At 35.6% G+C, this 25,970-nt stretch overlaps 1 protein-coding gene and 1 long non-coding RNA gene across 3 annotated transcripts; one reads left to right on the top strand and one right to left on the bottom strand.

Annotated features, from left to right (window-relative positions):
• Positions 1-8,604: 8,604 nt before the first annotated feature.
• Positions 8,605-18,874, top strand: LOC110924881 (glutathione S-transferase 2). 2 transcript variants are annotated; one of them, XM_035989587.1, is made up of 8 exons: positions 8,605-8,687; positions 11,243-11,330; positions 11,407-11,463; positions 17,815-17,900; positions 17,977-18,048; positions 18,129-18,182; positions 18,525-18,600; positions 18,684-18,874. In XM_035989587.1, exons 1-8 carry the CDS (start codon positions 8,685-8,687, stop codon positions 18,701-18,703), a joined length of 456 nt encoding a protein of 151 aa, XP_035845480.1. In that variant the 5' UTR covers positions 8,605-8,684; the 3' UTR covers positions 18,704-18,874. The 2 variants fall into 2 exon arrangements, with proteins under 2 accessions (XP_035845480.1, XP_035845481.1); XM_035989588.1 differs by lacking the exon at positions 18,129-18,182.
• LOC110924888 lies at positions 11,994-17,601 on the bottom strand. Its single transcript, XR_002584410.2, has 2 exons — positions 16,723-17,601; positions 11,994-12,933 (listed from the first exon to the last, which is right to left on the bottom strand). It is a non-coding gene; the product is annotated as an uncharacterized LOC110924888 (long non-coding RNA).
• Positions 18,875-25,970: the final 7,096 nt, after the last annotated feature.

The raw sequence follows: 25,970 nt of genomic DNA, 5'->3' as shown, positions 1-25,970 counted from the left end.
TTTGACTTACGACCCTAAATAAGCATTAAAATTAAATGTGACGAGTTAAACATGTTAAAACATGTTTAACTAAGTTAGAAAACTGATTTGATATCAAAACAAAGTGTTTTGATACCTGAAAATAGTTTCGTCGCAAGATGCACATAATCGTGCATTTTGACCGAAACTTTGACTCGTCACTTCGACTAGTCAACGTGGTAATCAGTAGGTATAGTCGCAATGTGACACCCCAGGAAAACCAGGAAACCACGCAACTCAACTAGCTTCCTCAGTGACTACGTGCTAAATTTCAGGACGGAATTTCTTTCAACTTGGGGATGATGTGACAACTCGTATTTCAAACCTTTCGTTGTACCTTGATGTAGCATGCTTGAACGTTATGTGATTATGTGACATGTGGATGTTAATGGAATGTTATGTTTGTTATGTTATGTGGAATGTATGTATATATGTAATGTGGTCGCACAACACAAACCCAACCGCACAACTTGAGTCCAATCGCACAAGCCCATTTGGGCTACACTCCTTGTACTCGAAACCAAGGGCAGCCCATGTATGGGTTCGGCCCACCCCTTACACGCATAACCTCATGAGGAGGGTGTATGCTCCTCATTATTTGCTAAACACTTAACACGCAAACCCTACTCTCTCTTTCTCTCCTCGAAGACCGACGACAACATCCTCTTCCTCGAAGACTTTCTTGTTCGGATCGACTCTTGTTCTACTTTCTAACCGGTTAGTATTTTACTATTGATTGTATGTTAGATGATGTTGTGGCTTATATGTTCTATATAATGATTTAGGGATGATATATGATTGATTATAATGCAAATCGATGAGATTGGTGTTCATGTAATCAGCACACATATTTAGTATGCTTAGATCATTATATGGTTTAATAATCACAAGATGTTGAGGATGACCTAGAACTGATTGCATGTTAATCGGCTATTGTGCGAGTATATTTGGATGATTGTTGTGTTGTCATGTTAGGGTGCACGCTAGTAATCAAGATCATGAATTTGTTAAATGTGTTTAATGTTATGGTTGTTGTTCATGCTATGAATGTGATTTGGGTTCATATGAATTAGGGGATAAAACCTTAGTTTGATCGATCCACAACCAAGTTGGAAACTGTTTGATTGTTTGACCGAGTTGATGCATAAATGGAAACTGTTAGGATAATTGTAACTGAGTGCATAAAATTTGGGATTTACAACTGATCACACAAGTGCCGGTCGCACAAGCCAGTTGCACAAGCTTGGTGCAACTGTCTAAGCTCACTGTACAACTCTCTTAAGCATAAGCACACAACATCTTGTGAATCGCACAAGGTTCTGCTAATCGCACAAGATGTTAGGTCGCACAATATATTAGGTTATGTGATGTTGTTGGGCCGAGCAACCTAAAACCCAATCGCACAAGTATATTTGGATCGCACAAGTTAAGTGTTTGTTTAATTGTTTGGGCCGCACAAGATGTGGGTTGCATGTTATTGGGCCGGGTATGTTTTGAATCGCACAACCCGTTGCGAGTCGCACAAGATTGTGCTGGACGCACAACAGGTTGGGCCGGTTGTTCATTGGGCTTTATTTACTCACTCGTACAAGATGATTGGGCTCGCACAAGCTCAACGACCCAATCATCTGAGTTACACAAGTTTGGGTATTATATGTATTAGACTGTTAAACATGTCGTGTGTGGATTAATTAGTTGCCATGATTCTACGTGTTTTCCATGATCGTTATGTGTTCGTAACTTGTTAGTTTACGTGTAAACTTACGTGCACTACTTGAACCTAGACCTGACTTGTATTCTAACCATACTAGGGTGTGGTTGACCACAAATAGCTCAAGTGACCTTTTTGTTTATCTGCCGAGCTAATCTAAGGTGAGTTCACACTGGCAATAAGGAATGGGATTCCTGGTGGTTAGGAATGGGTAAATGATTGAAAGGAAACCTGCGTATTCTCCTTGGTTAGAATACGTACCTCCACCCTCTTAATTGAAGGGGGACAACATTTGGAACCTATGTGATCTCATTTTATGGGACACGTACCTCCACCCTCTTAACTGAAGGGTGACAACATTGTTACTAGACCAAAAACTCTATCATAAGTCCCTCATTTTTATATCGACTTAATCGCCGGGCCAATGGCGAACGGGTTATTAGTTGAATAGCGCTATTAGGTTTGACAAGCCTCACACCGTGCCACAGAGGACGGGAGTGGACTAATGGATCTAGGCACGTCAATGATGATAGACATTGACTTAGGGCACCCAACTTTCTCAGTCAGTAGTCGATATGGTGACGGGTCTAGTGGGATATTCATGGGGTAGCCCTCACGGCTGGGAGCCAGAGTAAAAGGAAATGATTAACCAAGTTTTTAAACTATGGGGTAACCCCCACAGCAAGTAAGCCAGCTAAAGGAAACTTATGTTTTTGAAACAACCTAAAACGAACACCCAACTGTGAACTCGCTCAACTTTGTTGTTGATTCGTTACTATATGCCTTGCAGGTCGTTAGGTGTGTGACAACTCGAGTTTCCGAGATTCCACTTTCGCATTTATTGCACGTTAACTGTTTAATTGTTACTTGCACGACTTGTTTGCCTTGTAATTGTATACGTTGGATTATATGTTGAGATGTTATGTAATGTATTTATTATGCATACTATTAGAAAACTTAAACTATTTAAACCATGAAAAATCCCAACGAAACAGAGTGTTTCGCCATCAATCTACTCGACAAAACAGATGTGTTTCGCCATAAATCATTTAGACGAAACAGAGAGTGTTTCGTCATCTCCATCTCGACGAAACGAGCGTTTCACCGGCCCAGTGATTCGCCGAGGCCCATTACGGGCCCAGTATGTCAATTCGTGTATATTAACATGAACCGACTTCCTATTTCATATTTTTAACGAAACCGAAACCCTAGAACCACCCTTAGTGTGTCGGCAGCTTTGTGTTCTCCCAAGCCCTCTCTAGCAATCAAACCACCATTCCGGATATCTCAGTTAGTTGCACGTTTGTTAAATCGGCTACATAATTGTTTCATTGCGTGATACATGCTTGTGTATATGTTTGATTGATGAAACGGTTGTGAATATATGGTTTACATATGTTTTTGATTGATGGGATGTTTTGGGACATAGGAATTTGTTCTAGAAAGTCACGATCACATGATGAATTATTAGGGTTTCATGAATCTTGCAATGGGTGTACATGTTAGCGATTGTTAGTATAGAATCTGATTATTGTTAGATCACAATTATCGGATAATCTTTGTGCATATGTTTTGAGAACTGAATGATTATCAATTGTGCATATGTATTGATGATATAGATTTTCGGGATGATTAGCAAGCGGTTATGCATAGAGTATAAGCTGTATGTGATGATGAATGATTTCTGCTTCGTATGATCATTGTTAACATGTAACGGTTGTTGTTGAGAATTAGGGTTTTCCATGATTGAAACCGTAGGCGACGTAACTGATCAGACGAATCGCATGACACGACGAAACGGGTATGACGAAACAGGTGTGTTTCGTCTTGGGCAAATATGGCGAAACAGGTGTGTTTCGCTGAGGGTAATTACGACGAAACAAGAGTGATTCGTCAAAGGTGATCACGACGAAAGGGATAGGTTTCGTCGAAAGGGATTCACGGCGAAACAGGGGTGTTTCGCCGAATGAATAAACCGCACAATAAACTAAATTATTTCTGTTAAGAGTTAACCAAGTTAGTTAACTGCCGTTAAGTGTGAAGCATGACTTGTATAAACTTGAATATGTGCTTGGTGCTATTTGGTGATCATTGATTGGACATATATATGAACTTCGTGAATATAAACTGATTATGTACACGTGCGTACTTTAGGACTTGACTGATTACTTGTGAGCACATACTTTAGCATACCGAGCAAACCAAGGTGAGTTCACACTCTTACCAAGGCATGGGATTCCCGGGGTTGGGAATGGGTTTGAATAATGGGATTGAACAATTACTCGTACTTACACTGTTACTAGACTATCTACCATCGTCCTCGGATAGCGAAGGGCACTTACGTAAAACCTACGCAAACTTGTACTTACTACTCTCATAGGGTTAAGAAGGGCACTTACGTAAAACCTACGTAAACTCATACATATTACTGTCCTCAGGTTAAGAAGGGCACTTACGTAAAACCTACGTAAACCTCACGCGTACCACTGTCCTCGGGTTAAGAAGGGCACTTACATAAAACCTACGTAAACCTCGTACGTACTCCTGTTCTCGGGTTAAGAAGAACACTTATGGCTACAACTAGTCTAGTACATACAACATGGGAAGCCCCCACTAACCGATCATACTAGTGGCCTAGTAGATCCCGCATGTTTATGAAACGAACATACGATACCTGAACGAATACATTAACTGATTTGTCAACTGTGAACTCGCTCAACTTTGTTGTTGACTCTCTGTTACATGCCTTGCAGGACGTTAGGTACTCATGGTGCTTGCACTGGGAGGCCCAGTCGTTGTGGGACATGGACAGTGGATGCCATGCTAAAAACATTATGACATTTAGAACTTAATACTTATGTTGGGTTTTCATATTATGCTTCCGCTACTTAAACTATGTTTTGTTTGGACACCAATTGTATTGTGTTGGATTTCATGAACTACTTTTAATTATATGCTATGTTCAATATGATTGGTGGCTTGATCCTGGTCATGTCACGCCTCCAAGCGGTGGTACTCCGCGTGTGGATTTTGGGGGTGTGACAAGGTGTTTAGATGGAGCCTGCACAGGAGCACGAGGTCGTTGTGGGACATGGACTGTTGAGTTCCATTTTAAACTTATGAACTTATAACTTATGTTTTGGTTTTAAACTTTATGCTTCTGCTGATAACTTGAACTTGGTTAATTTGTTTTGGACACCAATTATATTGTTGGCTGGTTTTATATTTACTTTAATACATTGTTCAATATGATTGGTGGTTGGATCCTGGTCATGTCACGCCTCCAGCGGTGATACTCCGCGTGTGGAATTTGGGGGTGTGACACGCAAGGGACTATAACCATCGTGATTACGCTCACGTTGCAAAGTTCAACCGAACTTTGACTTGACCAAATCATGGTCAAAGCTGAAAGTCTAACACTGTTTGACTTTATTGCTTGAAATAAATAAACAAAGCACGAAAGAACACTTACAAGTGTTCTAAGTGGGAAAAATGACTAAGAAAGCTCAAGTATGAGGCCTCCAACAAAGTGTGGTAGCCTCAATTCAGAGCTAAGGTGAAAGAAGAAGGAAATGAGCAAGGATTGAAGTGAATTGTGAAGGGTATTTATAGTTGTTCATGAAGTGTAGGATCTTGCCAAGTGGATTGTGTGGCCTTCAAGGAAAGATCCTAGTCCTACAAGTGTTTGGACCTGGTATGGAGCCTTGGAGGTTACTTAAAATGGCCTACAAGATTGAAAACAATCAAAGAAAACAACTGCAAACAGCTTGGAAGCTGTTCAGGAAGTTTTTGCCAGATGAAGCTCTCGAGCCCCACAACAGATACAGCTTAGGCTGTTGCGGCCCGCGAGCTATGTCAATCTAGAACTTTCATTTTTGGCAGAACAGGCCCATGCATGCTCCAAACATGTTTTTCGACGCGTTTAACCCCCGTTAACCCATTTTCAAGGCTCTACAAGGATGTTAAAGCATAGGGGACTTGAACTATGTTTGAAAATATCATGGATGTCGGTTCGTTTGGTCGTACGATAGCGTTTTTCGGTTAATTACGACGAAAATCGAACGGACGCGAAAATGATCCAAATTGTGCGGAGAATGGTATTTTTGCATTCCTATCACTAAAATAAAATATTTTAGTGATTACAAAAATTTTTGGATGTCCGGATATGGTCAGAACACGAGATATGCACGTTTATGCAAGGTTTTGACGCTTTTAGTCCCTGTTGATCAAATAAGCATATTTTCTGGCACCGAACCCCTCAAATCTTATTTCTAAGCTATGTTAAGGGTATTTAGGGTATGTTTAGCTTATGATCTCGTTCTGGATTGTTCGTTGCTATACAAATTGGCAGACTTTTGCAGTTTGTCACAAATAGTCCATGTGATCGAATAAACTTTTTTCGCCATACCAAACCCTTCAAAACTTAATTCTAAGTTATTTAAAGGTTATTTAAGGTATGCTAAGTTTATTTCACTATTCCGGAGTGTATGTCGCGTTAAACTTGATTACGTTTACGTAACAGTTTGCATATAACTTCCAGAAAAGCTTCTCGAGAGTTCGGAATCATACGAAAATTGATGTGTGTACTTGTCACATGTAATTGTACAAATCCCGAGAATGAAATACAAGATTTCATTGGATTCGTAATTGTATGATGGTCATAGAGGCACAAATGTCACAGTTGAAGAGAGAGAGAAAGAGAGAGAGAGAGTGTGTGAGTTTAGTGAGAGAAAAGGTTAGAGAGAGAGTTTTGTGTTTGTTTACATTTTATTTTCTGTTGTTTTAATTAAATAGGTAAAATTACAAAATTACCCTCATGTGACAATTACATGATCTCATTTAACGTTAAAAACAAACTGAGTTAGGGCCAAATGGCATAGAGTGCAAAATTTTAAAACAATAAGTACAAAACTCAATAACTTTAAAGTCAAAGGACAACGCTTAAAATTAGGTATAAAGATAAAGGACAAAACTTGCAATTCACTCAATTATAAATTAAATCATATAACAATTATTGATATGAATAATAAATCTAATTAATAAAATACCAATAAAATTATTTTCATTTACGATAAAATAAATGTTATATTTAAAAGATACAGAATAATAAGGGTGATATTTATATACATTATTACATATAATGTAATACGTAATTTATGTCATATAAATAATTTATATATTTGTGTACTACATAATTTTCAGTATTGAATATGTATAATACATAGGATGTTATGGTATTTTTAGTGTTACTAATTAACATATGATGGTTTTTTGTGATAAATTCAAGTTAGTTGTGCAAACTATTATATATTAATAAAAATACGTTAGTGTTATATGAAGTTTTTATAGATTATATAATTATATTGTTTAATTGTACAATCCCATGTAATATACGTGTCTATAACATTGTAATACAAATACGACGTTGATAATTAGTAAAAGTTTTTAAAGATTAAACATATTAAGAAAACACTTAACGTTGAGTGTTGATACTTACACCACAAGGTGTGGTAGCGTGGAGATCGAGGGGAGGTGGGAGCCACCCCACGCCCCAACACCACCTGGACACTTGTTCCACATGGGCGTTGCCCCTTTTGAGATGGAGATGTTGACGGGTGTTGCCCCTTGATTTCTTTGAGAACTTGATTTTTTTAAAGCCCTTCATGCTCCTAACACCACCTCGTGCCTTTTTTGATGTAGAGGGTAAAACCCACATAAGTTATGTGACACTTACACGATAGGGTGGGGGCTCTACCCTTACCCTTGTTCTTAGGGTTGAGCAAGTTTAGGTCCGAAACCAAAATAACCGAGAACCGAACCGAAAATATACCCAACCTGACCCGAACCTAAGCACCTAGGTATTTAGATCGGTTCCAGTTTTATAAAATCAGGCCGGGTCGGTTCTCGGTTCTTTTCATGGTGAAACTCGACTTGGACCTATGGACTGAACTAAAGTGTTACTTAAAAATGATTAGCCATAGCCGAGTAGCGATTGGGGCTTGAATCCCTAATATATATAACATACAACGACTGCTTGATGTTTTCTCAATACATACGTATAACGAAAGAAACCATCTGCATTGAATTTGTAGTCAACTTCTTGGCTGCTACTGTGATTCATTGACGAGGTACGTGATTTGATATGTATCATTATTTTTTTATTTTGTGTCGTTTTATGGTTGTTTTCCGAGTCAAAGCGAATTGAATAAGGTATAACATTCAAAGCGAATAACAAGAAGGTATAACTGTCGACTTTGTAGAGTCAAAGTGAATAACATAAAGGTTTAACAATTGACTTTTTCGAGTCAACACAATTACAATAGGTATAAGGCGAATAATCGATTAAGCGATAAGAAAGCATAGAATTTATATTAATAAGTTTTACTTTCCAGAGTCAAAGTGAAAACAATAAATCATATAATATTTATTTTAATACACTTGATTAGCGATAGGTATCATAAGAATATCTGATTTTGATGATATTGGAAAAGGTAAATTTGACATACGTTGATGCTAAGTTTGCTGTTTAACAGTAGCCTTCCCAAGTTCATAACAAAACATGTTGAAAAATGAAATATGTCCTGTCAGTTCTTATACTTGGTACCCGACAAACCCGATTACATAAAAACCCGGAACCGACCCAATATTTAGGGTAGTGAATCGGTTATGTATTTTATGTTTGATCCGTTCTCGGATCGGGTCGGGTAATGATTAGGTAGGGTCGGATTTTGCCTTTTGCTCACCCCTACTTGTTCTGCATTATCTTTTTTCTAATTCTTGAGGACCCACGTAGTAGTTGTGTCTCTCCTACGATTTTCAAAATATGTGGGCGTTAAGTAGGCATTCTTCTTTATAAGTGCCTTAGGTTGGCATTTGTTGTCTCTTTTCTTTTGGACAAAGTTAGTATAGGTTCAAAGGTTTCTTTTCTATTGTCTGCATCAATTCCAAAATCCACATGGTACGTCCGTCCCTCTCTCCGTATATATATTGGTCTGTTTCATAAAATACATATATACATAAGGTAAGACTAGTCATTATGGTGACCAAATTGCACAACCTGTCGCCATGTGAAGAGCAGAACAAAATTGAAGGATATCATTTTAATCAAATAATTGAAATTAGTGGACGACCAGGTTGGTGTGGCAACCAATGGTTGCAACCAACAACCAACATAATATGTAATTCTTTATTCTTTTTTCTATTATTTAACTCGTATTTCTTTATAATATTTAATTTTTTTCCTTTATTTATTATTTTACTTCTTTTCTTTATAATAAAATATTAGTTTAGGTTGGGTTGTGAATGTGGATGAAAAATTGAATTGGGTTGGGTTGGGTTGTGTAGGTAGAAGCATGGTTGCAAAAATCGCGACTAGCCGGCGATTAATCGCCGACTAGTCGCTAGTCGCCCATCAACTGAGTAGTTTTCAGCTAATCAGTAAAAAAATCGCTAGTCGGCCTAGTCGGCCCTAATCAGCCCTAGTCGGCCCTAATCGCGACTAGTCGGTCGGGAAAAATCAGAAAAAATCGGGAAAAATCGGGAAAAAACAAAAAAAATCGGAAAAAATTAGAAAAAAATCGGAAAAAACACATATTCCGGCCAAAACCTCCCAGATTCCGGTCAAAATTTGTCCACTTAAAAAAATACGTATAAAAATATATGTATATATGTATAAAAACTTAAAATTATACATAAAAAGTTCGATCCGATTAATCCCGAGTAATCCCGAGTAGTCGCTAGTCCCTACCTCACCGACCCGCTAGCGACTAGCGAGTTCTCCAACCTTGGGTAGAAGAGAGAGAAATTAGTATTTTAATAAAAGATTGAGTTGGGTTGGGTTGGGTTGAGTTGGGTTGGGTTGGGTTGGGTTGTGATAGTGGATAGTCTAAGAAAGATTATCAAAGGTAGTGGATATCCAACATGTACCAGTTTATTATAAGGGGAAAGTGAAAAAGAGACTCTTACTAATCCATGGCTAGATGCGAAACTCTCAATACGCCTAAAGGGTGTGGGGGATGGGTTGGGTCATCAATCGCTACGTAAGATCATTAATGGATTGCTACATTACCTCTTTGTCTCATCCACCATGGTTGGCATGGATTAAACCGTGGCAACCATTGTGGTTTGTGTCATGATCACACCGTTAGGTTAGGGTAGTGGTTTTGGATGATGAATTAGAAGTGAGTAACATGATGCTGATGTGGAGGGTCATGGTGACAATCAGTGGCGGACCCAGGATTTTATTTCAATGGGGTCCATCTTCGGGTCGGTCCTCGTTCGGGTCGAGTTAAAGTGAGGTTTGAACTAGATTTTAAAAAAAAATAAGAAAAATGGGCTTATCAAGGATTGAACCCATGACCTCTTGGTGGAAAAAAGAGAGATTTACCACTAGACCACCTTTCTTTTCATATCTATGGTGTCCACCTAATTGTATTTATGGGGTCCATATACAATTTAATATATCGAATCTACTATTTTTTTTTTAAAAGATTGGGGTCCGGGGACCCCGGTGGCACCAATGTGGGTCCGCCCCTGGTGACAATGAGTGTCATTAAAATTAAAACTAAAAATAATCTATGATTTGTTTTTATTTGGAAAACTAACATTATCTCCATGAATATCAAATTTGATTTGTCACTAACTTTGATTTCCCCATCTGATTCCGATTATGGATTTATTAGGTCGAATATGTTTATTGTTGTTATTAAAACTGCCTGCAATTCAACTGATTGATCCATCATGGAGGCATTAGCTTGATCTTATTTAAATTACTTGCAATTACTTAGCTGAGGTCAACTGTCAACACTATGGTCAAACATGTCAAACCGTAGTGAACTAAAATTAAATAGGTCAAACATGGTGAATGGAAATTAGACAGGCCAAACATAGCGAATTAAAAAGAAACGGGTCAATCGGGTCAAGATATAATGACTTAACATAAAGTGTGTCCAAATATAAATATTATACGGGCCAAGTATAGAAAATAAAATTGAAATAGGCCTAAAGGTCCGTAAAAATATAGAGAATGAAAATGTAACAGGTCAAAATATAAAAAATTAAAATGATACAGGTAAAATTGTAGAGAATTAAAATGAAACGGGTAAAATACGGGGAATTAAAGTATTGAGTAAGCTAAATATTGCTCATGTATTCAGTAAGCTATTTGTGTCCAACTTTTGGAGGATGCCTTTGCAAATATTCATTTGATTCTTGATTTCATACTGCTCCTCTTTTACATCTAACCTTGAATGTCTAACATCCTTATATTCACTTTCCCCTTTAAATAAATGCACTATGCATATATATCACACCACAAATGGTCGGTTTGTTAGGGTACGCCATGGCACCGGCAATATTTTTTTAAAAGAAGTTATCGAACTTAAGTGCGGAAGTTAATTATAAAGAATTAAATTATTAAGAAAAGAAAATTGGAAAAGGAAAAAAATAAAGAATCACACCAGAAACACATGCAAAGGCTATCCTCATTGATTCTCACCTTGATTCTTTCTGTAGATGACTAATGGTGAAAAGAAGTTGCAACTCTACTCTTGTTTCATAAGCCATCCCTCATTTAGTGTTCGAATTGCTCTCAACTTGAAAGGTTTTCTTATTTTCCTTTAACGGAATATAGACGTTATTTAAATACACTTTATATGAATATTTTGTTTTTTTGATAGGACTTGATTATGAATGCAAATCCATTAATGTGTTCAAAGGAGAGCAGAGCCGTCCTGGTAATAAAGTTATTTCATTTAAATTAAGCTAAGCGCAGTAATCTACTTACATGTTGATGTTAGTTGAAACTTATGATTTGTTACCAAATTCAAGTATGGATCATCGTTAAATGGAAACATATCATATGTGTTTCACATATAGCAATCGATACTTATGTTTTCTCCTGTCTGATTATGTGTACTCACCAAACATATCATATGTGTTTCACATATCATATGTCCGACTTCCGCATGTAGTTTCTTTATGTTCCACTGTCTGATTCCTAATAACAATCGACACGAATGTTTTCTCCCACCCGAGCACACTAGTTCTCCTCTCAACCACCCAACCAATATTGAAAACACGTTTGATGGTATGTGAGGTGGACGTTCCTTATGACCTAGTGCGCATTCGAACGGTGTAGGATTTATCTATTGACAACATATGGAAATTTCACATAGTTCGTCTATACGAAGTATATATTAGTGGTCATGTCAAATGGTATGATTTCTCAACACACAACACAAGAAACAATACGAAACACAAGAGAAGCGACAAAACGGTGACGTAAAACTTTTATTAGTTAACCCAAACCAAAAACACCCAACCGAAACCCTAGATCTTACTTATGTAAGATCTAAATCACAAATACAAAATACAAGATCAACCGAAAAGAATATCAGTTGAAATCACCAAATTACAAGATCCAACACTGGATCAGATCCAACAATGGATCAACAACGAGACACATGAACAGAAATATGAACAAAGGATACAGAGATAAATACAAGACTGATCAAAAGACATAGAGAAGCATGATGCTGATCATCTGATGTAGTACGGCCTTGATGTTGAGGTCGAGTTAAAATCACTAGTTATTATCGTTATATATGCAGGCCCTTAACACCACAACTCTTCAATTAAGCCCATTAAGACATTTTCAACAACTTAAAGTTTAGCCCATCAGCCCTTTGTCCTTGAGCACATGTACAATGTTGCCTCTACATAAAATATTAAAACGATGTTAACTACAAAATGTTTGCAACATTAAATTGACACATTTTAGCATGGATTTTAACATCCCCCCTCAATTTCATGCTGCAAACACATCAAAGACATAGCATCTCTTTTCAACAAAGGTAATTTTCTATAAAAACAAGTGACTTCCATTCAAATTAAAATAATCCAACTTTACTTGTAACAAGATCTTTAAAGACGACAGAGTCAATATGTATCTTATGAAGAATATGAATAATATGAAATTGAGAAGAAATGCATTCATACATAAACAAAAAAAAACTAGATATGTAGAGACTTCCCTGAACATTTCGGTTTGATTCTGACCATGCCTGCTTCCTTTACGGTTCACTTTTTCAAACCACATGTAGAGAACCACTCATCGTCCGTCGAAATACCACTCATATCCATATCAAGCTCATCACATTCTGAAAACTAACTCTTGATCATCTTGTAAACATTAAGAAGTGCAGCTATGCCAGTATCAACATTTTAAATTGGTGAACTTTAAAACCTCAATCGAAAATCGAAAATCATATCTGGACTAGAAGAAACAAACTTCCAAAACACTAAGAACGAAAAAAAACAAACCATATTCTAAATACAATTAATTTCAGATACAAAAAGATAATGATAAAAGGCCAACAACCTATTTCCATGATTTATATGTCAAAAAAATGGTAAATCGGAACTTTATTCAACTTACAAATCAAGAAAAACTCACACCCAAACACATATCATTAGCAAGAGGATCTGAAATTAGAACTCTCACTAAGTAAGTCTATCAGGAGATAAACTCTACTACATGTAAAATCACAAACAAACTCTAGATCTAGAAAACACGAGAGGGAACAAACAAGAATGATCAAAGAGTATTACTGAAACCCTAACAATGCTACTCGAAAATGATCTCAAAGCATGCAATGAGCTAGATCGTGTTTTTTTTTATAAATCACAAATGGGGGACATGCTCATATAAAGCTATGAATGTCAATGTGCCAAAAACTCATTTCATATTTATAAAAAAAAACCACATTATTCAACAACACCACCAGAAGATATATAACATATATGATAAAACAACTAGAAGACATATTCTAGTTAAACAACGAATCACACGATTCAACAACCATATCAAACACATATATGGTAAAACCAAGAGTCACACGACTCTATACAACTCAGAACAACGTCTGAACACTTAAATCACACGATTCAAAACGATAAAAGTCATACAACTTCTAAATTCATAAACAGATTTGAAAAATTTGGATTCATGTAAGAAAAACTTGTAAAGAACTTAAGGACACATTTGATTTGATCAAAAACTTTTACAACTTCATAAGAACACGAATCACTCAAAATTGAATCTCATGATTTATATATATAAAATGAGAATCACACAATTCTACATCAGAGTTAACAGCCAAAAAAACATCTAATTGAATTAGAAAATCATACGATTTTACAATTAGAAAGACATCTCACCAAGGAGCAAACACGGCTATCAAAACAATCAAGAACAATCTTGAAAAATACAATTGGTTAGAAAACACTCGAACCACATGATTCGACTAACCATACAACAAGAATATGGACGAAAAAACATACAGACCACAGTTGAAGAACAATTTTATAAAGCCCAAGATAAAGACAAACTCACAAAGACCACAAGTTCTAGACAAAATGCCACGTGTGATAAAACAACTAGAAAATATATTCTAATTGAACAATGAATCACACAATTTTTAAGAATTCGAAACTAAGTCCGAAAGACTATACTTGTGAAGAATTCAAAGTCTAATCTGACTTGATAAAAAACTTTTACAGCTTTACAAGAAATACGGAATCACAAGATTCATACTATCACTAATACAAGAGAAGTACACACTTTTATATCAGACAACAAATTCAACCTAAACAAATAATGAAATACAAAATCACATGATATAATATCTCACACACAAGGCTTAAGAATAATGAGACATACACAAGACAATAAGACACAGCCAAACAAATCCTGATTAAACACAAGTTTCAACCAGAAAAAATACATCTCACAAGAGATAACATACAAGGCTATCACATATACACAATAATCTTGACTATACTACTGGTTAAACATGAACCACACAGCTCAACTAACCTCACAAACAAGATTATAGACAAGCAGACATAGAGACTGCAACAAAAGGCCATTTAACAACATTCAAGACAGTACCTGAACAGACAGAAATATCACAGAATAATCCAACAAAAGAAGCAGATAAACAACTACAATCCAAACAGAGAACAACTCACAGAAGTAAAAGATAATCAGAAGCAAACAACTCTACGGCGAACCTGAGTCAGAGACAAGATTCCAGGTTCATCACTCTAAGGTGCCTGTACATGCCTTTACTCAGGAGCCACAATCTAAGACACGGAACCAATACAACAACTGTGAACACAACCAATGAAAAATGAATCACCACGGAAAAAATACAGATGATAGACAGACAAGAACACAAAACAAATGAACAATCAAGTAGATGCCGGTCCTCACTACCCCGACTTCAACTAATTCAATCAACAAAAATAAAACAGGACATAATTAGAAAGATCTTACAGAGGGTGTGTTTAACTTCTAGAGAGACCAAGTTTGTAGTTTTCAAGAACTACACAATCTGGTCAAGCCACAATTAAGCACACCCGGTTAGTTTGCCCTGAACCTTCTAGGGTTCCAGAGACTAACACAGGTCTTCAGAAAAAGAAGTTAGGCAATCTACTTCCAAACTTCAACAAGCTCTACTTAGAGTTTGTGTCACATCAGAATTGAACAGACCCTCACCAGATCTGACCTGTACGCACTTCAACAAAAGATCTAAGCAGAACAGACACTAATAAGGTAATAAAAGCAGATTCAGATTCAGATTCAAACACAAGAACACAACGGAACGCCAAAAATCAGACTCAAGAGCTATAGCTCAACCTACATTTCCATAACCCTAGGATCCAAGTAACAATACCGGTACAGACTCTACACATACTATCTAATTTTTGTACGAAATTGTAATACAATATTCGATATTTATATGTGTAGAAAAAACAAGTAGTAGAAATGAAAAAGATAATCAGTAACGGATAACAAGTTGAAATCATGCTTGTGAAGAATTGAAAATGGATGAATGATGTGCAACAAATTGCAAGTGGTGCAGGGATATCGAAACCTTAAAAGAGAGATTCTAACAAGGGGATTCAGATAGGAATCAAATCCCAGGGGTTTTATAACAAAATTTTAGTTTTTTTTTTAGTACAGTAACAAGTTTCATGAAAGCTCATTACAAGGACAAAGCATCTTTCATGCAATGACATACTTTAAACAATACAAACATTCGGAGATTATCAAACTAGTCACCATAGTGATATACTATTTATTTTTTATGAAGTACCGTGTATTTGATGCTTATGAACAGTTCAGTGACACAAAAAACAAAGAACACACCACTAAGAAAACTTATAAGAAGAAAAAACAGGCATGGAAGTAAGTTATAGTAAAACTCATTCACATCAAATCTTCCAGATACATCTCAAAATGAGAAACCGACATATATGAACTATAAAACAAACATGTCGCGCATGCACACCAATCCTCCATCAAAGACAACATCGAGATCATGTAATTTACAGATATTTCATATACAAAAAAACACCACACAAGCAACCCACTGAAAACATACAAAACTACCAAAACAAGAATATGTTAGTTAACCATATTGGCATACCCATGAAAACTCATTTTAAACAAAGTGAAAAATATATATGATTTGCTGTTATACCTTGAAGGATAAAAAACATAATCATTTTTTTTCATCTTTACACAACAACTCCACTCAATCATTCAGTTGAAAGTTTTCTGAGAAATTCTTAACTGTACATCTAGACATGGGTTGGTTTTTCTTATTTATGAAACTATATGTGTACTCCAGTAACATGATTATTAAACTCCTAAAACATTAGCAATTAATCATGACATCCTCTACAGTAAACAAAGCCAGTGTAAGAAAAAAACACGGTGTAGAGTATTAATCAACAACTAACAGTCATTTATACCTAGTAGAGTACATAAGTTCGTATAACACAACCACAAAATATGCACTACTTGAATGCAACAACAAAAAGTACAGAGTTAAGACAGTCATAGAATGCCTAACAGAATGCCTAACAGAACTGAACTGATAATGGTGTAACAAAAAATACAGAGTTAAGACAGAGAGACTTACAGCGCTTATAGAGGTAAGAATACCAATCCGTTGTAACAAGATCCTATACCTGATGTAAGAACTTCTACAAATATGAATGCACCAAGATCGCCAGTCAAGAACAAAGACAACTAGGGTTTTAATCGAAACCCTAACACCAACATATCAATCATGCCAGATGTGTGATGAACCAAATATGACCAAATCTCTGGGATTCAAAACAAACAATTCCAAGTAGCGAAACGTACCAAACCAGCGGAAGAACCAAAATCTATCAATCGATGATAATCGATCAGAGCAAGCTCTGATACCATGTCAAATGGTATGATTTCTCAACACACAACACAAGAAACAATACGAAACACAAGAGAAGCGACAAAACGGTGACGTAAAACTTTTATTAGTTAACCCAAACCAAAAACACCCAACCGAAACCCTAGATCTTACTTATGTAAGATCTAAATCACAAATACAAAATACAAGATCAACCGAAAAGAATATCAGTTGAAATCACCAAATTACAAGATCCAACACTGGATCAGATCCAACAATGGATCAACAACGAGACACATGAACAGAAATATGAACAAAGGATACAGAGATAAATACAAGACTGATCAAAAGACATAGAGAAGCATGATGCTGATCATCTGATGTAGTACGGCCTTGATGTTGAGGTCGAGTTAAAATCACTAGTTATTATCGTTATATATGCAGGCCCTTAACACCACAACTCTTCAATTAAGCCCATTAAGACATTTTCAACAACTTAAAGTTTAGCCCATCAGCCCTTTGTCCTTGAGCACATGTACAATGTTGCCTCTACATAAAATATTAAAACGATGTTAACTACAAAATGTTTGCAACATTAAATTGACACATTTTAGCATGGATTTTAACAGGTCATAAGGAAGGAATGTATGATCTCAAATACCATCATTCTGTTTGGGGGTTGTAGTTGTGGATGAGAGAAGACTCCACGCTTTGGGTGTCATGATGAGGGACCACGTTCCACTTAGGCAGCCAAAAGAAAATCTGTAAGTTCCTCTTGAGAAAGCCTAATGAAATGAGGGGTCGAGCATGTGTAACTTAATTTCGTTCCTGTATGCATAGAGTTTTTAAAAATCAGCCCTATGGGGTTTGTGCCTACTCTTTTAGATGGTGACATGGTGCTTGCTGAATCTTCTGCGATCATATTGGTTAGTAACTTCAAAATTATCTTCATGTTAACTCTAAAGCTCTCTAGCAAGACACTTTTCTTTTCCTATGATACAGTACCTTGATGACAAGTACCCTCAGCATCCTTTGTTACCTCATGACCTTAAGAAAAGAGCAATAAATTATCAGGTAAGATATAAGAATCGATTTCACATATGAATATGTTCAATGTGTTTATTTGAATTCTGGTATATGATATGTCTGTTTAGGCTGCAAATATTATCTCTTCAACCATACAACCTACTTTAAGGATACCTATTTTGGTGAGTAAACCTAATTTAGGGGTTGTTTGGTCGCCAATTAATGATTTCATTAAGAAGCTACGTCTAAATCGGCCAGAGGTAAAATGTGTTTGGTTCACTTAAAAGACACATCATAATAGTTAATAGAGCTTGGGTAAGTTTTAGAAACATGCTGACCTATTAAAGACTACCCTTTAATCGATCAGGCCTCTTAATGGCTAAACACAACATTGCCAAACAACCCCTTATTTATTTATTTATTTATTTATTTATTTATTTATTTATTTATTTATTTATTTATTCATTCATTCTTGTTAATTTGTAAACTCCTCACTAAATTTTATATATAATTATGAGTTTCAGGCTTACATCAGAGATAACATTGGTCCTGACGAAAGGATTACATGGGTTCATAAGCATATTGGAAAAGGCTTTGCTGGTAAACATATTTCTTTCTTGCTATTCTCATAATAAATTATAACTGAAAAATTTCTAAACTATTTGCATCAATAGCTGGTTTAGGAATCCATACGTGTTTTTAGGTGATTTTTGAAGTTGCAGGTAAAAGTAGGTAAGTCGGACCGCAGGGCTGTAGTTGTCGTGAGCTAATAAAAAAGCTAGTATTTTAATAGCTTAAATACTTATATGAGAACATGTAATTAAGGTCATCTCCACTGAGAATATGTGGTTAACGTTTAACTACGTTGTTTATATAATTATTACTAATGTGATTTGGGGATTTTGATTAATTTGAAAGAAATTGTAAAATTAATCAAGAAAAGTGTTAACTAATTAAGGAAAAACGACTCCCACCAGAGAGATTCAGGTTATCGATTTCACACAAAACACCTTTTAACTACTAAAACACCATTGTTTTGGTCAAAAAAAATTGTAAGATGAACTTAATAACCAAAATTAGAAAATGAGGTTAGGTGCTTATGAAAATGTTATATTTTGTATTCAGGATCTTGGGTTTGCTATCTGGATCCTCAGCTCTTAAAATAAGATTTTTTTTTTGAATGATGAACTTTATGTATAAGGTTACCACACTCTTCAAATCGGAGAGCCTCGTATTGTCCCGCGCTGGCTTCAAAGTTTGGCTTTTTTGGGCGTTTTCCCCCGGGAAACCATACCGCCGGCTGCCACTTCACAGTCGTTGTGCTACAACAAGAGCAGAACTCTCTGGCGTAACACAAGGTGGGATGAAAACCTGATTGGGCTCGGGAATCGAACTGACAACCTCACACAAGGCCTAGTCCAAATCCTTCATTGCCTATATCCACCCCAATATGACACAAGTAGGAATTGAACTTGAGTTTCTCTCCATTGGAAAACTCAAACCTCCTACCACTACGCCACAAGTGGGGGATGCTAAAACTAAATTATGTGTTGGTTTTGCTTGGTCAAAACTTTAATGCATGACAAACAAATCTGAGAATGTTGAACAACAACCAACAAAGACGATATGTCATGGAGAAAAAGCCCTTGATCTTCTTCGTGAAGATGATCTCCGGCACAAAAAAAAAAAAAAAAAAAGACGACACCAAAGTCATCAGTTACTCTACTTTATTAGTCAGACAATTTTTTGTTAATCGGTCCGGTTTACTTGGTTAGATTGTCGATTTTCGGTTCTATTAGTAACCCAAACCTTACATGGGTTAATTTCATAAAATTGAGATATCAATACAATAGTTGTTAAAAGCCATCGCTTCTTGCGTCTAGACCCATTTTCCAAGCGAGGCGAGACAATTGCGCTTTAATTTTCCAGGTGATGGTTCCGGAGCAGGTTCCGGTGAGATTCTAGATTTTGGAGAGTTTCCGCCTAATTTCTCTAAATTCCAACAAGATTCCAACTAGATTTCTACTTTTATCTAAACGAAAATCACTTTTCTACACTAATATTTTTAGAGCTTTTAGTATTAAATAAATTATATTAAATGTTATATAATAGCTTTAATTTATTTTATTTGAATAATAGTGTTAATTTTCTTATACATAAAATATCTTTTATTTTTTCCGTTGTACGTTTTTATTTTCTCAGGCCCTCGCTTTTCTTGCGCTTTGCGCCTAGGCCCCGAGCGAGGCCTATGCGCCTTGAGTGCGCCTAGTGCCGTTAATAAGTATGATCAATACATGAAATAGGGTATGGATACATATAATAGATGTATAAATATATAAAAAAGATGAAAGTGAGATATATATACATAAAATGGAGGTATAAAAGCTAGAAATGTATGAAAATACAATTACTTATCTTCGGTTATTTCAGTTAACCAAGGGTACAAAAAAATGATAAATAATTTTTGGTTAAATCAGTTGATTCTAGTTGATTATCGTCTGTTTTCATTTCAGTTAACGGGTCAGTTATTACTCCCATAGACACAGTTAATCACGTAACATATAATTTTTTCTTTAACTAAAAACTATAGTAGTATTATATTAAAATTAAAGACAACAAATTGCTTTGTGGTGTAATTTAAAAAAAATTATTAACATATGAAAATAGTTATGACCGTTTAAAAATCATTAGGGTAGTTGGTTTAAAATAAGAGAGAGAAAGTGATTATTATTTATCGAGAAGTGAGTAAAGTTGTGGGACAAAAGTATAAATATTTTTGTTTAAAAGATATATATATATATATATATATATATATATATATATATATATATATATATATTCCCAAAAAAGTGGGTCACATGTGTATTATGTCTTGTACCTTAAGCAACTATGGTTGTATTATTTAAATTTTAAGATACCCATACTTCATGTATTATAATATAATATAAATATATCAAAAAAACAGATTGTTATCCTAAACCTGTTAGAGCACTCACATCCCTTCCTTTATCCTTATTCCTATAATTACACGAAAAATCGTTGTCTTTTCTCTCTCATTTTCAATTATTTAATAATTTTATTCCTTTATCATTATATTTCTCTCTTCTCCACTCACAACCATTTTCAAAAAATATTAAAAAAAAATAATGGTGGCAAACAGTCCCCCAACCCCAATATACAGATGAACAGCATTATTATTTCTCACCTACACTTATAGCCACTTCTTATAATAAGAAAAACCCACTCACAGATATATATGGAAAAGGATGTGAATACTCTTAGTTATATGTTGTTAGTGACTTTGATGATAGTCACATACCACCCAAGGGCCCAACCATTTACCTTAATTTTACATTTCACTTCAAAAATTAAATAAAAACACAAATTTCTTTCCTAAGCCACCTGTTCATAGAAAAATATTTTGATTTTGTTGGAAATAATTGGATTCAACAATAACCAATAACCAGGTTTTGTGACCTAAATCTAAGGACACAACTCTTTTCTATTATAATATTTTGTTGGAAATAATTGGATTCAACAATAACCAGGTTTTGTAACCCAAATCTAAGGACACAACTCTTTTCTATTATAATGACCGAATACCACATAGATTACAACACCTTAACAATATATCTATACTAAGACAACCTTGCTCCTACTAATATGGAATCATATAAATAAACAAATCTCTTTAATTATCTCTAGCGTTTCTATACTCGTATATCTCCATCCTTTATTGACGGATTTTAATCTCTTTCATTTAACCTTTCATTTTCCTTGACCCAACCAAACCAACCATTTAATTATGATTAAATCCTTCAAATTTTTGCATGTAAACCAATGTAGCTTTGGAGATTTTAGTAAAAGATCATGCGGGAAAGTATGCAACCGGAGATGATATTTGCCTGGTAATTATTGTTTCTTTCGCATTGGATACAAATATTGTATTCTTATAAATTATATACTTACTAACGTATATAGGCAGGTTGATGTGCTTCTCGCTCCCCAGATCATTGGTACATTAGAGAGATACAACTTTGATATTGTATGTATTGTATCTTTACATGTGGAATTATTATATTAGTGTTACCACTTTTAGTTTTGTGTGTAAGGTTTACGATTGCATTTTTTTTTGTGCAGAGTAATTACCCTCTTCTATCTAGGTTGAGTGAGTCATACAAGCAGGTACCTGCAATTCGTAATGCCCTACCTGAAAACCAGCCTGATTTCCCAAAAGAACTTAAAGGTATCATCTTAATCAGGATTTATTAGGATAAGCGGGGCATAGCCTGACAAAATGGACGGGTCGGATTGAGTAATGTAGGGGTGTACACGGTTCGGTTTGGTTCGGTTTTTAGGCAAAATCAAAACCGAAACCGAAATGTCGGTTTTCGATTTTTCAAAACCGTTCGGTTTCGGTTCTTTTCGGTTTCAGTTTTTCGGTTTTTACACCGGTTCGGTTCGGTTTTTCAGTTATTTCGGTTTTTGAAATAAAAGTAAGTAAGATTAAAAAAAAAGTATAATTCAAAATTTAAGAATATTTCGTATATGGTTACATTTAAGTTGTTATACTTAATCTTTTTAACTAAAAATGTTTACATAAACCTAACCTTCTAATCTATTTTTATGTTTCTTCAAAGTTTTTATTAGGATTTTGAAGATTGTTTAATTTTTATATTAAATTTTGTTATTTGTTATAAGCAATAAATAAATCATCTCAATTATTAATAAACATCTTAATGTATTTTATTATAAGTACTTAATATTCAAGAATAAAATTAAGAATTTCTAATAGCATGGGTTAAACACTTAAACTTAAACATAAAAAATATGTTTTTTCATTTCTGTTCGGCTCGGTTTTTTTCGGGTATTGAAAATGGTTATCCAGAAACCAAACCAAAATTTTCGATTATTAAAAATCTAAAAATCAAACCGTCGGTTTTTGTTTCGGTTCGGTTTTTCGGTTTGGTTTTGTCGGTTATTTGGGTTACGGTTCGGTTATTTCAGTTTTCTGCTCACCCCTAGAGTAATGGGTCATTCCAAGTTCCAAGTTCGGGCCAAACTAGAACATTTTAGAAACATATCAAATTGGTTTGGGCAACGCCGATCCAAACCTAAATGAGTTTGGGTTGGTTTAGAAAAAATAGAGTACAAAATAAAATGAAATATTAACACAATTAAACTTTGGGGAACTATATTAAAAGTATTGGGTTTAGGAAAAATGTTGATGCATTTTATGTGTCTGTTACTAAGAGAATAGGTTAGATGGAGAATGTGTTGAATATTGTATAATTTCGTGTGTGAGAGAAGCACAAGAATCATACGCGCACAGGAGTCATGCGTATGCGTAAGTCATACGCGCGTAAGAGATATGCGCTAGCTGTCCTATGCCTGTATATAGGCTAGTGATGCACATGAGCTCATAAGTTTGGAACTTTGAGATTTGAGAGAGGATCGAATGTTCTTCAACAAGGCTTAATGTAGTATACTCTATCGATATGAAATGGAAGTTAATAAATCTATGTTGACTAGCTGTTATGCTGCCGACATTTCTACCAAATTAGTTTATTTCTATCCAAACTTCCGTCTAAACAACGTATCCTGAACTTTTAATTCGTATCAGAGCTTCGGTACCGATTTAATCGATTTAATCGTTGATTGAATCACCTACGCTCATGATTTATGTGTTTTAGACGTAAAATCAAAATTGGAGATCCATTCCCGAATGAAATGTCAAATTGAAGATCTATTCTTGACCAAAATTGATTTCTGTACCTGTTAGAAGTGGTTTCATCATCAAATTTAAAGAAATGAGAATTTTGGATTGAAAAATTGTAATCAGCGTGTTGGGACGCAAGAGTCGTACACGCGTACCAAAGTGAAACACATGAATCTTACACATGCACAGGTGGTATGCGACGCATGAGTCATATGTTGAGAGATGATGAGAGTAAAAAATTGAAGAAATGAATAATTTGGATCGAAAGTTTTAAATCATCTTATTGGAGCGCAAGAGTCGTACGCGTGCACCACCTAGAGCGTAGGAGTCGTACGCGCGCCCAAAGTCAGTCGCAAGAGTCTTACACGCGCATGAGTGATACATGACGCACGAGTCATGTGCGAAAAGATGATCAGAGAAAAAAAGGCATGAAAACTCCGAACCACGAGTGATACATGACGCACTGTAGTATAACCCTAGGAAGTCTGGGAAGTCTGGATATCGAACCACGAGACTCTATTTATCACGTAAACTAGACTATAATAGACACTGACAGACATGACCGAACCTTGTTTAATTGTTTATGGGGGGGGGTACGGAAAAATCTAAGAAAATCTATTTAAACTGATTAATAAACTAAAACTAGACTAATATGAAATAAAGCAAAGGCTTTTCTTATATGATGAACGAGACCACCTAGACTAGAATCCTAGATTGATTTTAAGAGAATACCGATTAAGCTAACTACATGATTTATGGAACCGGGATCTTATGATACTAAACCTATTAAGACACCAACTAACCCCTCAACCCTCCTCGAGGTGAAACTTATGGCGCTACCTAGGCCGTTAATCCTACCGGTTATTAGAAGTCTTTCTAGTTGTCTAAATATTGTTGAAGTACCCTAATATTGACCTACTCTTTTCCAATTATAGATCTAGGGTGGCTTGGATTTCTCAATTTGACTTGATAGACTAATAAACCGACGAGGCAACTAAGGCACAACCTTTTCCAAGGACTGTCTAAAGCAGTTCACCGGGTAAGACCTATCAATAGACCCGCACCTTCCAGCTATAAGGACTAGTAGAACACTAAAATCTAGCAAATCACTAACAATTACTTCTAGGGGTTATTGGCCAATTCTCCCTAAAGAGTTAAGATTTATTATGTGATATAGACACTCACCAAAATCTAAAACCCTAGCACGACTCTATTATGTGATAAAGACCATCAACAAGAATCATATACGAAGCAATTGATAACAAGAAACCAAATCAAAGTACGCATGCACATCAAATCAATAGACCAAACTGTTTACTAAACACAATCAATCCATAAAATACATGCAATTAACAAAAAGGATGAAACTCTATATCAATCCATTCAAGCCGAGCATGTTAAGTAATGAAAACGAATCAAAGATAATCAAACAAGCATTCATTGTAACAAGTTTCGTAAGAAAAAACAAAAACAAAGAACTAGAAAACACATGCACTCTTCAATCGTTCGTCTCGAAGTCGTACCAATGATTCCAAAGCTTCAAAATCTCCGCTCTTGCTCAATGAATGCTCCAAAATTCGCCTAAGATGCTCTCAATTTGTCGTTAGGGTTTTGATAATGAGTTTCTTGGGATTTTATACGTAACCCTAATCAGCAACGGAGAAAACTCTATTAAACACCCCGTCACGTCGCGTGACGGGTATCACCCTATGAGGTCGCGTAGTGCGACAGTAGAAAAAACCAGAAATTCTTATTTAATTCTTGGCGGGGCGCGACGGTGAAGAGGTCTCCTTGTGGCGTGACGTGAAAACTCAAAATGGACAGACTTGCACGAAATTTGCCCAGCCTCAACTTCTCAAAACTTCAAAAATTTATTCTAACTCCTTTCAGCTCGTTCCGGGACTTGGTGTTTCAGCATTTTGGCTCGTTTCCACTCAATTTTCAGCAATATTAACTACCAAGACCTGCAAAACACAATCTGATCAATAGTATGCACATTTTAATGAAAACTAAACTAATATAACGAGAAACTATACAAACTGTACACGAATAAAAGATGTATTTTGCAATACATCAAATATCCCCACACTTACTCTTTTTTCATCCTCGAAAAAGAATTGTGCAACAGAATCAGAGATGAATAGTCACTCGGGTCAAAGGCATATTTATATTTTATTAAAACCAAAGCTTGCGTTAGCCGCGATTGCGAATATACTTGTCCCTTTAAACCCAAATCCGGTCTTAAACCTGT

This window comes from Helianthus annuus, chromosome 4 (genome assembly GCF_002127325.2).
Source record: "Helianthus annuus cultivar XRQ/B chromosome 4, HanXRQr2.0-SUNRISE, whole genome shotgun sequence".
NCBI lineage: Eukaryota > Viridiplantae > Streptophyta > Magnoliopsida > Asterales > Asteraceae > Helianthus > Helianthus annuus.
This window is presented reverse-complemented; position numbering and strand designations above follow the sequence as displayed.